This window comes from Glycine max, chromosome 9 (assembly GCF_000004515.6).
Source record: "Glycine max cultivar Williams 82 chromosome 9, Glycine_max_v4.0, whole genome shotgun sequence".
Lineage (NCBI taxonomy): Eukaryota > Viridiplantae > Streptophyta > Magnoliopsida > Fabales > Fabaceae > Glycine > Glycine max.
Genome location: NC_038245.2, coordinates 38959114 through 38973784, shown reverse-complemented (window position 1 = coordinate 38973784; position 14671 = coordinate 38959114). Strand labels below are relative to the sequence as shown.

The 14671-nt window shown below is 30.3% G+C and overlaps 2 protein-coding genes across 2 annotated transcripts; both read right to left on the bottom strand.

Moving 5' to 3' along the window:
* Nucleotides 1-4028: 4028 nt before the first annotated feature.
* On the bottom strand, nucleotides 4029-4811 carry LOC100776637 (uncharacterized). Its single transcript, XM_003533219.1, has one exon. It carries the CDS (start codon nucleotides 4809-4811, stop codon nucleotides 4029-4031), a length of 783 nt encoding a protein of 260 aa, XP_003533267.1.
* Nucleotides 4812-10078: 5267 nt separating this feature from the next.
* LOC100776103 (pentatricopeptide repeat-containing protein At2g40240, mitochondrial) lies at nucleotides 10079-11488 on the bottom strand. Its single transcript, XM_003533218.5, has one exon. It carries the CDS (start codon nucleotides 11383-11385, stop codon nucleotides 10387-10389), a length of 999 nt encoding a protein of 332 aa, XP_003533266.1. The 5' UTR covers nucleotides 11386-11488; the 3' UTR covers nucleotides 10079-10386.
* Between the last annotated feature and the right edge of the window lie 3183 nt (nucleotides 11489-14671).

Genomic DNA, 14671 nt, shown 5'->3' with positions numbered 1-14671 from the left:
TTCTTATAAATAAACATTACTAGAAAAATGCAGTTTAGCAATCGAAATGGCGATTGACACTTTTTGGTGCTAATTGCGACCACATTCACAACCGAACTTATAGTTGGTAGCTGATTTGCGCCAACGACCATATAGGCTACCGAAATGAAGCGTCACTGAAAATTTCGATCGAGATACTTACATAAATTCAAAAGCATTTTAGCGACGGGATAAGTGATCGGAGTAGACTTGAAGTTAGTGGCCGTATTCGGTCGCTATGTTATGCAAATAGCGACCGAAATAACCTTGGTCGCTATTGGACAAAATTATTTTGAGGCTAGCGACCGGGTTATCGAGTGTTTTTTTTTTCTAGAAAATTAAGAAGCTAAATTTTTAATTTATTATAAATCATAATCAATATATAATATTCTTAAATATGTTTTATACTTGACAAGTATTGAAATTAATATATTACTAATATTTTTAAATTAACAAATCAATATTTTCATTATTTTGTAAATCATAATAATTATATAATATTTTTAATTATACTTTGATGATTTATAATAAAATTAACATACCAATATTTACATTATTTGATTAAGATAAATAAATCAGGGTTATCATTAGTCTTTTAATTTATGTTTTATACAAAATAATTTTTTATTTTATATAATTATTTAAAAATTATAATAAATATATACCTTTTTGTATTATAAAAATATGTCATAATCAAATTTTGTGAAATTAAGTATTTTAAATATTAAGCATAAGTGTAGCACTAATGATTCGTTAAGGTTTAATACAATGTAAGTGAAATTTATGCATTAATGAAGACCCAATAAGATGCATTCAATAACTTATGCATTAACTAATAAAAACCCAAATTGACTTTAATTTAAGTCTTAATTACAAAAATGATAGGTTTCCATATTTTACCTATTTCACCAAATTGGTCTCCCTAACTGTTCACTAATCATTCACTTGTTCAATTTTAAACATTGAGCTAGAAAATTGACCAACAATTTTTTTAAAAATAAGAACTTTAAAAAGAATTGAAGAAGGACTAGAACCATAGTCTTTGAAGGACGAAACACACTTAATTACACTATACCCAAATACTCATTTGAATATTTGGTACAAAATATATAATATTCATATAAGTTTTATGCAAAAATAATCAAAATTCAAAGTTTATTTTTTTTAATTTATTATATTTGTATAGTCTTATATATTATCATTTAAAATATAATATAAAATAAAGCTTATATAAGTATACATATTCTAATTTATGTGAAAATAAAATTTAATCTTATATATTACACTTTAAAGATAATATATAAGAGTATAAAAATATAATAAATTAAAAAAGAATAAACTTTAAATTTTGAACTATTTTCACATAATATTAATACTATATTTTGCATCAAATATTTAAATGGTCACATGGTTGTAATGATAAAGGAGTGTGTCATTCACTCCAAGGACCATGTTTTTAGTCCTTTCAAGCATTTTTTTTAAACCTTCTTATTTTTTAAGAAAATATTGGTCAACTTTCTAGTGTAGTCAACGTTTAAAATTTAACCGTGAAAGTTTAGGCAACAGTTAAAATCAACTCTGATGACTAAGATAATGAATTTTGAAATATAAAGGGACTCAGATAGTGAATGAAAAAAATAGGGGGACTGATTTGGTGAAATAGAAAAAATAGGATAACGAATTTTGCAATTAAGTCTTAATTTAACATATTCATTAACCAAGCCCAATAATGACTTATTAAGGTTTAATGTGGGTAATTGCTTCGTGCACCCAACATTTTTCTTGTGCACCCAACAATTTTTTAAATTTCGAAAGTATCCTTGCTAATGAACATATGGATTACAAATCCATAAGCTTACTCTAATTAATTATTAGATTAAAATTAATTGTCAAAAAATTATATCTGTAAACAAATTAATTATTAGATAAAAATTAATAGTCACAAAATTTATTATGTAAATTTACATGTGCATTAAATATACATTATAAATTTTAGTGTTATATATAGCGACATTAATTATTTTATAACATAATTATCCTATTACCTCAGTTGGTTAGAACGTCATGCTAATAACGTGAAAGTTATATGTTTGAGTCTTGCATGGGCCATTAATTTGTAAAATATTTTTTAAAAAGAAATTGTAATCCGAACATACGGATTACGAGTTATGAATTTGTAAGTCTCTTACGGATTATGAATCCATAAGCTTACTCTTACGGATTATTAATGCTTAAGCTTACTCTTACGGATTGCAAATCCGTATGTTTATTAGCAGATGTACGGAATTTACAATAATTAGCTGGGTGCACAAGAAAAATGTTAGGTGCACGAAACAATTGCCTTCAATGTGTAACTTATGCATTCACCACTTTCCAATATGACTTTAGTGTAACATATGCACTAATGATTAATTGAAACTCAATACTCAAGGCCTAATATCACTTTAGTGTAATTGAAACCCAGTAAGACCCACTATATGACTTTAGTGTAACATATTCATATACACTAATGATGGCCCAGTCAAGGCTCAGTATCATTTTAGTGTAACATATGCATTAATGATTAATTGAAACCTAATCTAGGCCCAATATATGACATTAGGGTAACATATGCACTAATGATTGATTGAAACCTAATAAGGCTCACTCAAGGCCTAATATATGACTTTAGGCAAAAAAAAATATAATAATCAAAACTTAACAATTAATTAAAAGTTACTAGTGCATGTTCGCGTTTGAGGCATAACTTAACCACTTATTTTTCTTTTTTTGAGATACCACTTTCACTTGATTATGTAAAAAAGTCAAGCTCATTTTTTTATTTTTTTAATTTCATATATTACATGTTAAACTCAATTTTTTAATTATTTTGTATAAAAATAATTATTAAATATTATATTGATAAAGTTATAAAAAATTTAAGAAAAATTAATAAATATAATTGAGTTATAATTAAGTTAGGAAAATTTAATAAAAATAATTAAATTATAATTTTAGGTTAGGGGACTGAAATAGCCTTAGGTTTTGTTTGACCCAACTTTTTTTGGGCTTAAAAGCTACTTATAAGTTAAATTAAAAATAAATTGAACTTAATTAATTGAAGACAATATACTAAGAAGTTTAAAATAATTAAAGTATCTTAATTAATTGAATTAGATGCATAGGCCTATATAGTTGTATGATGTAAGGGAAAGGGCTATGTAAACTTGATACATGTATTTTGACCTCTTTGTCTTGTAGCAGTTGCATTTATGTAAGGCCGAAAAGCATCAACAAAATTCATTTTTGCTTATGAAAAATATGTATGTTAAAATTGATAATATTTATTACATTAAATATGTCTCCAAATTCCTATACACCTACATGGAGTCCAATAGTTTTACGCACATGCGTTAGGAAGGAGAAAACAAACCAACGACAAAGCACTACTCAGGGCACAACCACAGACCCAAATGGAAGATCTTACCACCAAAACGCTTAAGGAATTTCACATAACTAATTCTGTTAGAGCTTCTGAGCTGGTAGGATATTAGTGACTAGGAAAAGATGTTGCCTGCTGCTTGTCTAGGGAATATCCGATACTGTTATTCCATGTTTTCATTCTTTTTCTTGTTTTCATTTTGACAATACCTTGTGCGATATATATATATATATATCATGTAAAGGAAGCAGAGAAAATAATAGAATTTATTTCTTCTTTTCATTTCTTCTTTGAAGGGTCCTAGACCTCGAATGCTAGGAATCAGTGAGTTGTTCTTCAGTTCATAACATTTGTCTAGGAACAACTCAGTGATTCCTAGCATTCGAGGTCTAGGACCCTTCAAAGAAGAAATGAAGAGAAGAAAGGAATTCTATTATTTTCTCTGTTGCCCTTACATGATAAGTATTGCTATATATATGAACCTCACACAAGGTACTACCAAAACGAAAACAAGAAATAGAATGGAAACATGGCATAATAGTATCGAATATTCCCTAAACAAGCAGCAGACAACATCTTTTCCTAGCCACTAATATCCTGCCAGCTCAGAAGCTCTAACATAATTAGTTATGTGAAATTCCTTAAGCGTTTTGGTGATACGATTTTCCATTTGAGACTGTGGTTGTGCCCTGAGTAGTGGTTTGCTGCTAGTTTGTTTTCTCCCTCCTAACATTCCTTGGCCCATCAAAAACACCTTGTCCTCAAGGTGTTGGGGCTTCAAACCATGGCTTCCAAAAGTAATACCAGGATCCCAAGGTCTGTCCCGACGAAACTCACTTGGTTTAGCAGCCATCCATAGTGCAAAAGCTGCTAGTTGGCGCTTGCGTGCAACCATGGCAGACCCATAGGACTCAACTCTCATCTCAAACAATGTCATGTCTCTATTTTCCAAAAGCTTGTCATGAGGAGTCACTGCACAACCATAATGAACAACAACACTTAAGAGGTTGTTGAAGGAATCAACGGCTCGAGCGTGAACGAGCTGGTTGAAGATGGAGGAAGGCGCGTGGGGCACATGGTGCTTGCTGTTGGTTGAAAGGTGAGGAGCAAGCATGGGTGCTTGGCTTTGTTGCATCGGCACGGGGCATGAAAGTGGAATCGACATGGGCGGCGACGACGACGGCATGGGTATGTTTGCGGAAGGTGGTTGTGCAAAGGAAGAAGATGGAGGGTGTTGGCTGATTAACGGGGTATCTATTTTCAGGAGAAGGACATCTAGTCTGGCAGCCATAGAGGCTTGGGTGGCAGCGAAGTGGGCAATGGCGGCCTCGAGTCGGTCAAGGACGGGGTTCCAATGGCCAGGTTCCGTCATTGGCACTCAATGAAAGCACAAAATGTTATGAACTGAAGAACAACTCAGTGATTCCTAGCATTCGAGGTCTAAGACCCTCCAAAGAAGAAATGAAGAGAAGAAAGGAATTCTATTATTTTTTCTGCTGCCCTTACATGATAAGTATTAATATATATATAAACCTCGCATAAGGTACTGCCAAAACGAAAACAAGAAACAGAATGGAAACATGAAATAACAGTATCGAATATTCCCTAGACAGGCAACAGACAACATCTTTTCCTAGCTACTAATATCCCGTCGACTTAAAAGCTCTAAGAAAATTAGTTATGTGAAATTTCCTAAGCGTTTTGGTGGTATGATCTTCCATTTGGGTTTGTGGTTGTGCCAGAGTAGTGCTTTACTGCTGGTTTGTTTTCTCCCTGGTAACAACATGTCTCTTCTTTTCTTAATTTTGCTGTGTTGTTCAAATTATATGATTCACATGACTTAAAAATACTCACCTTAAAAGTATCACCACTGACGAATTGGAGATAGCTTGCGGCCAGTCCTTAACCCATCACCACTGATTAAAAGTAAAAGGGGAAAAAAAAAAAAAGAAGCTTGATTCATTGCTTTTTACATTGAACTCTCTCATTCTCATTTGGAAGCCGAAAACGAGGGTAAAAACTTGGACTGAATTTTAGGTTTCAAGCTGGAAGGCGTAATCTGTTTTCAGGGGGAAAGTAAGAAATGTTAATTATTAACGAAAAATCAATTATTAACATTATAATAGAATATTTGCTTAAAAACATTATAATAGAATATACGTACATATATAATAAATTGATAGGGGTCTTTGATCCTTATGATAATTATCCTATGACAATTATCATAATCATAAGGGACTGGATTCGAGTTTGATATATGTCTAAGTATCAGGACAATAAAAAATATAATAAATTGTAAATTTAATTGAAGTTACCCTATTGATTTTACATTCATTGTTGAGTTTCTTTATTTTTTTATTTTTCAAATAAATTCATTTTTAGTCGAAAATGATCCTAAATCAATTGATTGAAAGATATGAGATGGAATGGAATACAGTGAAATGAAACATATTACTGAATAAAAAATTTATTCTATTATGATGCAATGAAACCAAATTCTATTTCCATCTCATTCCTCCCAAATTAGGAAAAAGAAAATGAAGGTAAATAATAGAATAAGAAGAAAAAAGTTTGCCAGTTTTTATTATATATTTATCTTCATTTTATTAATTGAAACAATGGAACATAATGTTATTATATTCTATTTTCTTATGTTCTTCCTTCTTCGACTAATCCAAATTTATTGTAACTAAGAAAAGTAAATCAAAGTAAGAAATTTATCATTATAATTTATAATTGAAATAGAAGCAGAAGTTCATTGGAAAGGGCGAGTAATAAGCCCAATATGCAAAGAGAGGTCCAGACCAACAATGGTGTTGATTAATTGTATTGACTGTGAAGCAAAATCGCAGTATTAGGAAACCATTGCACCTTTTCACTGAAGATGTATTTCTCATCATCACTGTTTTTTCAGTAACAGAGAAGAAATAGGGTGGAAGGAGAAAAACAGAGAAGAAATAGGGTGGAAGGAGAAAAACAGAGAAGAAATAGGTGGATTTAACGCGAATCACACATTTTTTACATTCTATTTTATTTTAATATAAATATCTCTTTTATTTTTATTATCTTAACCAAATATATTATAAATTACACTCTTTTTTAATAATATGTACTCCCTTTTCATTTTAAATATAAGAAGAAGGAAAACTGATTCATGTTTACAAAAAGAAAGTTAGTTAATCATAATTAATTACATCAATTTCAATTAAAAAATAATTTTTTAATTTATTCTTTATTAAAACTTGATATTAAGAATTAAAAAAGTCAATAAAATTAACATCTTAATTAAAAGGAGAATATTTTAAAGATAATAACATTAAGATAAAATAGTTTTAAAAAGTTATATTTAAGACCAAGAAATAAGTATTTTTTTTTCTTATACTTGAGTGGGTAGTACAATATAAGGTGAATAACTATTTTATTTTTCTTCTTTTATGACTCTAAGGCTATGTTTGGTATAAGAGCAGAAATTTGTGGCGCAGACGGAAATACACCAGTTTCGTTTGTTACAATATATTTTGCAAAGAATTAAGTTAAAATTAGGCCGACCCGGAGCATCAAATTTTCTATTTTATCCCAAAAAAATTTACAATATTATTTTTCATCTATTTGTCTTAACACAAACAATATAACATATCATTTTATTTCTTCCTTTTTAAATTAGTTATCTTTTATTTTCATCTACTCTATTTCTTTCCTCTAAATCAAACACACCCTAACATTATCATTAACCGGATGCAAACCCATTTTATCAAGTTGAGACTTTAAAGGATGAAATAAAACTTACAAAAAAACAAAAAAGGATGAAATAAGAAGTGTGTAAATTTTCAAAATGAAATAATAAAATATCTTAAACCTTCGTTCACCTTGTCAAATCCCTAATATCAATAATAAGGTATTTAACAATTAGTTGGCTATGACACAGAAGTTGCAGAGGGTGAAAAAATATTGGCTCAAGAGTCATGTATAGTTATTCATCATCGTAAAGTGGTTCATTTTCGCTAAAACTAAAGTATAACATTTTAATGTTTTATTTTTTGAAAGTGGATAATTTAAATTTCAGAATTAAGGAGAATAATACAACTTAAACATCCCTGACGGGGAAATGGTATAATTTATCATTATTTATTATTTTTCTAATTTTATCCTCGTTAATAGTTTCCAAGACTTTGTGAGGCTCTCTTTTCCACACTACAGGTGCATATATATAATTACTAAAATTGTGCAGTCACGAAAACAGTTAAGGATCATATTTGAATCGGCCGTATATTTTGATGTTATGATCTCAATTTAGAATTTGCCAAATTGTTATTTCAATTTTTCTGGTTAAACACAAGTGTCCGGTTATAAACATGGTCTCTTACATAAGATTCAGAATCAGCATATGCATAGTGCGGTCGAAATATCCTAGCCTGTTTACTGTCATAATTGATAAAATAGAATTCAGAAAACTAGAAATTTATGTAAAACAGGAAAACATTAAGTAGCCTGTAAACTACATAAATCTCAAAACTAGTCCAATCTCAGTAGCACACTAACATTTCTTCCACTTTTGAACATATCTTCTACTCTAATTCCAAGGAAAGTACAAAATTTTACTCATGGTGCTAATCACACCCAATACAACAAATTTATGAGTGCTGATTCTCCAATGTTTCATTAATCCAAAATGAACAAGGCAAAGACCAAACAAAAAAGGTTTGAACAAAACAACAGTTTATGACTTTTGTTGATATAGCACAATTTAAAACAGAAAAGCTGAGGTTTCATCTCTTCACTTTATATGCTGATTCCAAACTCTAAACTCCCCAAAATTATTTAGCACATAACAGCTTGCAAAACGTGCTCTCTTTTGGCATGCTATACTGCCTGGATCCTCGACTTTCCTTACATAATCTTAACCAAGACCAAGAGGCAAGCATATTTCAAATGAGTCCTCTTGGGCTCAGTTGTCTTTTTCTTAGCAATTATCATCTTCTCTTTTTGGTCTGTTCTTTTGTAGGAGGATGGATATCTTACCCTCAGCCCCTATTTCTCTCTTAACTCTAATAATATTTCTTAAAAAATAAAAAAGGATGAAAACAACAAAAACTGAGATCAGGTCACAACCCTAATCCCACAAATATTGCCCTGGATATGCAAGCAGGAGGTCCAGATCACTTTGTAAAATATAATTTCCCGTGAAGTAGGATGGAGGTCAGAAGGGATAGGAAAGGACAGGCATGGCAACGGGATCCGAACCCGTGGGGCCCGCCCCGATTTTGACGGGAAAAATTCGAGTTAATCGGAGTCAGGGTTGGATTTTTCCCGATAACCAAATTCGGGTGTGGGGTCGGGGATGAGATTCTCAATACCTGCCCCGAATCCATCCCCGAACCCGCCCAGCTAATAATTAATATATATAACACATTGAAATATAAAACTATTAGATTGAATTTTATATTTTATTTAAAATTATATTTTTTATTTTATGAAAAATTATATTTTTTAATAAAATTTTATAAAAATGTCGAGAGGGGGGACGGGGAAAACCCGACCCCCGTCAGGGACGGGGATGGGAGGTGTATTTACACCCCCATCGGTTTCGGGGGCGGGGGCGGGGGCGGGGAGGGAAATGGGGAGTCTGGGGCTGGGGTGGGGTAAACAAAATCCGACCCCGACCCGCCCCGTTGCCATGCCTAGGAAAGGGCAGGTATGTATTGCGCTGGCACATAACATAGAATTCAGTATGCATAATCACTGGAACTTACCAGGGAAAACAAAGGGAAATCCTTGAAAATTATTCATGGCAGGATATCTTGTAAGCATGGTAAAGCTTAACAACGTTCACTCGCAAGTAAGAAATACATGTAGGATTCAAATTTAATCCTCTGAAGATATAAATCACATCATTTTAGTACTCCAAAGAAAGTTGAAATCATCACTAAATCATATATAAAGTTTCATCAAAACTATCTTTCGATCTACAAATCATAAGAACACCATTAATGAAACTTTCAATTAGGTAGTGTATTAGATTAGTGTTACTTTTTATTACTTTTTTTTTATTATAGTGTTACTTTTATTATTGAAAGAATAAATTGATGTCACTTTTTATGATTGAGAGACTATCTACTTTCTGCGGAGAATTGAATAAATACTCAAGTATATCCATGAATGTGGGTGTTTAAGCTAATGTTGTCTACTCTATATCTCCTCAAGAAAAACAAATATTTAGTAAAATGCAAAACCTAAGTAACACTTCCAAAGTTTATTCACAAAGGTAAACAAATTTGCCGAGTACTCTGCCACCAAAATCTAGCAGTGGAACTATGAAGGGAAGAATATTAAGCTTGAAATAAACAATATCTGCCAGTGCCATCATCTAAAGCAAATCAGAAAATATCAAGACACAGAATCAATACAAAGTCAATTGTCTTTATCTATCTGTTTTTATTTTCCTATCGTTAAAAAGGAGTAGAAGCAAAGCAAGGAGGATATTGGATGAAATTATTAAAAAGGATCTTATAGTGAAGAATGTCTGAGAATTTGGTTTTTATCTAAGCCTAACGCCCAATGAACTATGTTTGATCTATCTAGTCAATCTCATCTAGTAGTATAAGAGAAAGCTATTGTTGAACTAACTCATGGTATGGAGAATTGAACTGAATTAGCACCCAGTGAATCTGTCATTACTTCTGAATTTAAGATAAATAAATCTAAAACTTGAATAAATTTTGCGTCCCTACAAATAACTCCCTAAGCTGCAAAGATGAATTGGTTCTCATCTCCTAAAAATCAACCGAAACCATAAACCTCAAATTTTTCCATAAATATATCCATGGTAATTTGTAACCCTCAAAAAAGGTCATAGAACTAACCATGATGACAAATATAATCCTGAATCTACATTTTCCCCACATCCACATCCACACTACACTCCATTCCCTCCTCCTTAAACTCCACCATCAATCAACCCTTGCACCATTTTCATTTCCAGCATTCATTTCATAAAACTTGTTCAACTTATGACCCATTGGCACACCCTTTTGCTTCATTTCCTCCAAAACAGACATTCCCTCCTTAACCCTCTTCAAATTCACAAGCTTGCAGGCCAAACACCCAAGAAGCTCAGAATCCAACAACTTATCCTTCCCAACAAAAACCCTAACATACTTCATAGCAAGTTCATAGCACTTCATCTTCAAAAGGGTCCCAATAATACACATGTGTGTTGAGTACAACATGGGCACTCCATCATCCACCATCCTCCTCACCACCACCATAGCACCCTCCACCTTCCCAGCCCTGCACGCGCCAAGCACCAGCGCGTCGAATGTACGCGGGTCCGCCCCCACACCGTCCTCCTCCATTCTTTTCAAAACTCCGGCCGCCGCGTCCAACTCGCCGGCGTAGCAGTGCGCCATGAGAAAAATGTTGTGCGCCGTCACGTCGAGCGCGATCCCGAGCCTGGCCATGTGATCGACCACGCGCCGCGCGTGGTCGAGGGATTTTTCTTCCCGGGTGAGGCATTTGAGGACTGGGTAGAAGGTGCACGCGGCGGGGGCGCAGACGTTGTCACGCGCCAGAGAATCTATCACGCGAAGCGCCTCATCCGCGCGACGGAGCTTGCAGAGGCGCGTGACGAGGGAGTCGAGGGCGCTGCGGCGCGTGGCACCTTGGTTTAGGTGGGAGAGGGTTTGGACGAGGTTGTCGATTACGGAGGGGGAGAAGTTGGTGTCTTTGAGGAAGTTGAAGGTAATCTTGGTGTTGAGGAAGCCGTCTTGTATGCGCTTGTTGAGGACGTCGCGGAGCGCGTGGAAGTCGCCCGAGTCGCCGGCGGCGAAGGCAAGCTGGTCGTAGTAGGCGGCGGTGGGGTCGTCGGGGAAGGGTTTCGCGGCTAGGGTTGTTGCGAAACGACGGAGGGTGGTGAGGGTTTTGTTTGGGGATTTGCGGAGAAACGACATTGTTTGTTGTCGCTTGTTCACGAAGATTGAGCGAGGTAGTACTATTAGTGAAGGCCGTGTTGGCAGTAGCAGCAGCAGCAGCTACAATTAATTAAATAGTTATTTCCGTCTTTGGATTTATTAAGTGCTTAGGGTTAGATACATTTATGAAAAATTAAAATTTTGTTCCACTGAAGTATGAAAAATTAGATTTATAGTTAATTTCATTCATTAATTCAAATAATTATGTCTACGTCATACTTTCAATAATAACTTCAAAGTTAAAAAAGTTAGACTTTTTTTATTTAATTTTTAAATTTAATAATTTATAAATATTTTATTTCTTAAATTTAATAACTTATTAACCTCTTTGTCTTTGAACTTAAATGACAATTATCATTTTAGTTTCTAAATATGTTTAAAATTTTAATTAAGTATCATAATACATATAAATTGTTAGCCTATTAATGATAAATTATATTTGTTTATAATGATAACATTTATGGTGATAGAAGTTGAACAAAAAATAATTGTCGAAAGTATATAAATAAAAAAAATTATAATTATTAAAATATTTTTTTATCCTTATAAAATATCCAAAGTTGATTTTTAGTTCATGTAAAAAAAATTATTTAACTTTTATTCTTGTAAAATTAAAATATGACTTTTTATCTGAAATTAAATTTAGATAAATTTAAACGTACATGATATTTTTTAATTTAAAATAAAATTTATAGACAATTAAAAAAATCATAAATTAAAAAAAATGCAATAATATATTTTGTGGTGATTATAAACCATTACAAGTTGAAAAAAACTAAAAAAAATACAAGGCTCAGGTACTGCAGCTCAACACGCAGCCACCTCCTCCAACCCCAAATCTGAAACTCCCTAACCCCCAAATCAACTACAAACAAATTCAGAATTAACAAGAAAGAGCATTCAAACCCTCAAAATCAAGATCAAGGAATAAAAAATAGCCAAACGCAATCAAAACCACACAGCCACCGCACTCCTCCGCCGTTGGCCGCAATAGAGCAAAAGGGGCGTCAATACTTTGCCATTAATATTATTTCATAAAATAAATAAATAAATGAATTATTCTAACATTATACATATTAATAACATATAAGATAATAACTTAATTTTGATAGAGTAACTAGTTTTAAATTTTAAAAAATCTTGTTAGTAACATCTTAGATTTAATATATATTTTAATGTAATCACTTACAAATTAATTTCATATTTATAATATAATTTAAATGATAAAATTACAAAATTAATAAAAATGAGAGAATATGATAATATTTACACTAATAATTTTATTTAATATGAGACTTAATTAAAAATTTAAATATATTTTTAATGATCAAAATAACAATACATATTAAAAGAGACAGATTCATCTTAAATTAAATTATATAAGACGGTTGTTCCACTAAGATATTTTCTTTACTTAAATATATTTGATAAAAAAATAATTTACACATAAAAAAAATAGATGTTACCCTCCTAATATGAAACTGTTTTTATAAATAAATATAAAGAATCATAAAGAGATAATAAATTTATAATAATTTTATTACTTTATCTTTTAAACAAATAAGTGACCATAATATAGATACCAATACACACATTGATTCAAATGTTTTTTTTCCTAACCATAGTATTGATACAAACTACCTAAATTGTAATTTCTAAAAGCTTAAATAATTTTAAAAAAATTACCATAAGATTATGTATTTTGTAAGAACTTAAAATTAATATAAGTTTAAGGACTAAAATATCAATAAAATATTTAGTGCCACTTAGAGCGTAAAAAAATGATGGTTATTATTATTTTTTTTCATCTTATATAAGTTTTATTTTGTATATATCATAGTATTATGTAGTGTTGAGTAATATATCAAATTAATTTCATAAATTATCAATACCAATCATTTTAGTTTTTGATATTTGGAATGCAAAAAACTTACCATATAGTACGAACCCTTTCATGCATCAAATTCACGAAACCTACTGCGGTTGTCTTTTTTTATATTTTTTTAAGAAAACAATTGATTAAAAAAATAAGAGTTTTAACAAACGATAACTCAATCATGATTCTTTATGTGGATTTACTTTTGTTTCATATTGAAAAATCATTTTATTAAAAAATGAAATATATAGATTATGTTTGACAAAATTAATAATTTAAGTATAAGTTTTTGGTAAAATTAGTTGTTTAAGTAGCTAAAAAGTATAAAATATTTGAAAAATAATAAAATCATGATTTTATTGAAAAATAATAACCAAAAATTTTGATAAATATATTAAGTATAAAAAGAAAAAAAAATATAAAAATTAGAAATAATCGTTTAAAAAAAAGATTACTCCAAATAACATTGTAAAAACAAACTCATTTGACTTTTTTACTTGTTCGGGGTAATTTGTTTCCATTTTAAATTTTTTCGTTTGAGTTAGAAGTCGTAACATTTATTATAATTTATAAATTCTTTTAATTGAAATCATAAATAATTTTACGACTTCAGTTTATTTTTTTATTTACGACTTTAAAGTTATATATATTTTTTTAACTTAAAGTCGTAAATTTTTTTTATCTCTACAACTTTGAAGTCATAACAGATTTATGTTTAAATTTTTTTATTTTATAATTTTTTATTTACTTATATTCTATTTTTTATTTTTTTAATTTATAAAAAATGGACATAATTTTATTTAATTTTTTATAATGTTATTGAATATACAAAATATTAACAATCTACTTATTTATATGCACACTTACTCTGATTATGTTAAACATATAAAATTTTAAATATAAAAGATATTTTAGATTTCACATTATTCAAAAATTACATAAAATTTTTAAAATAAAAAATATTTAAAAATATATAACATATTAAATAAAATCATATAGAAAATATATACAAAATATTAAATAAAACTAAAATCAAGTAAAATTAAAAATACTAAATAAAATTATTTACAATTTTTAACAAAAATTGAAATCAAAATAAAAAAGAAAATACAAGTAAATAAAAATGATAAAATTAAAAACTTTAAATGTTAAAAAAACCCTATTATGACTTCAAAGTGGTGGAGATAAAAAAAAGAAAAATAAAACAAACTTAAGACTTTGAAGTCGTGAGTTAAAAAAACCTATGACTTTGAAGTCATAAATAAAAAAAAGAATTGATACGAGTTTATAAAATTATTTACAACTTCAATCTTTAAAAAAATATAAGTAATAATAGATTTTACGACTTTTAACTTAAAAGTCGTAACACGACTTAAAAATGAAAAAAAA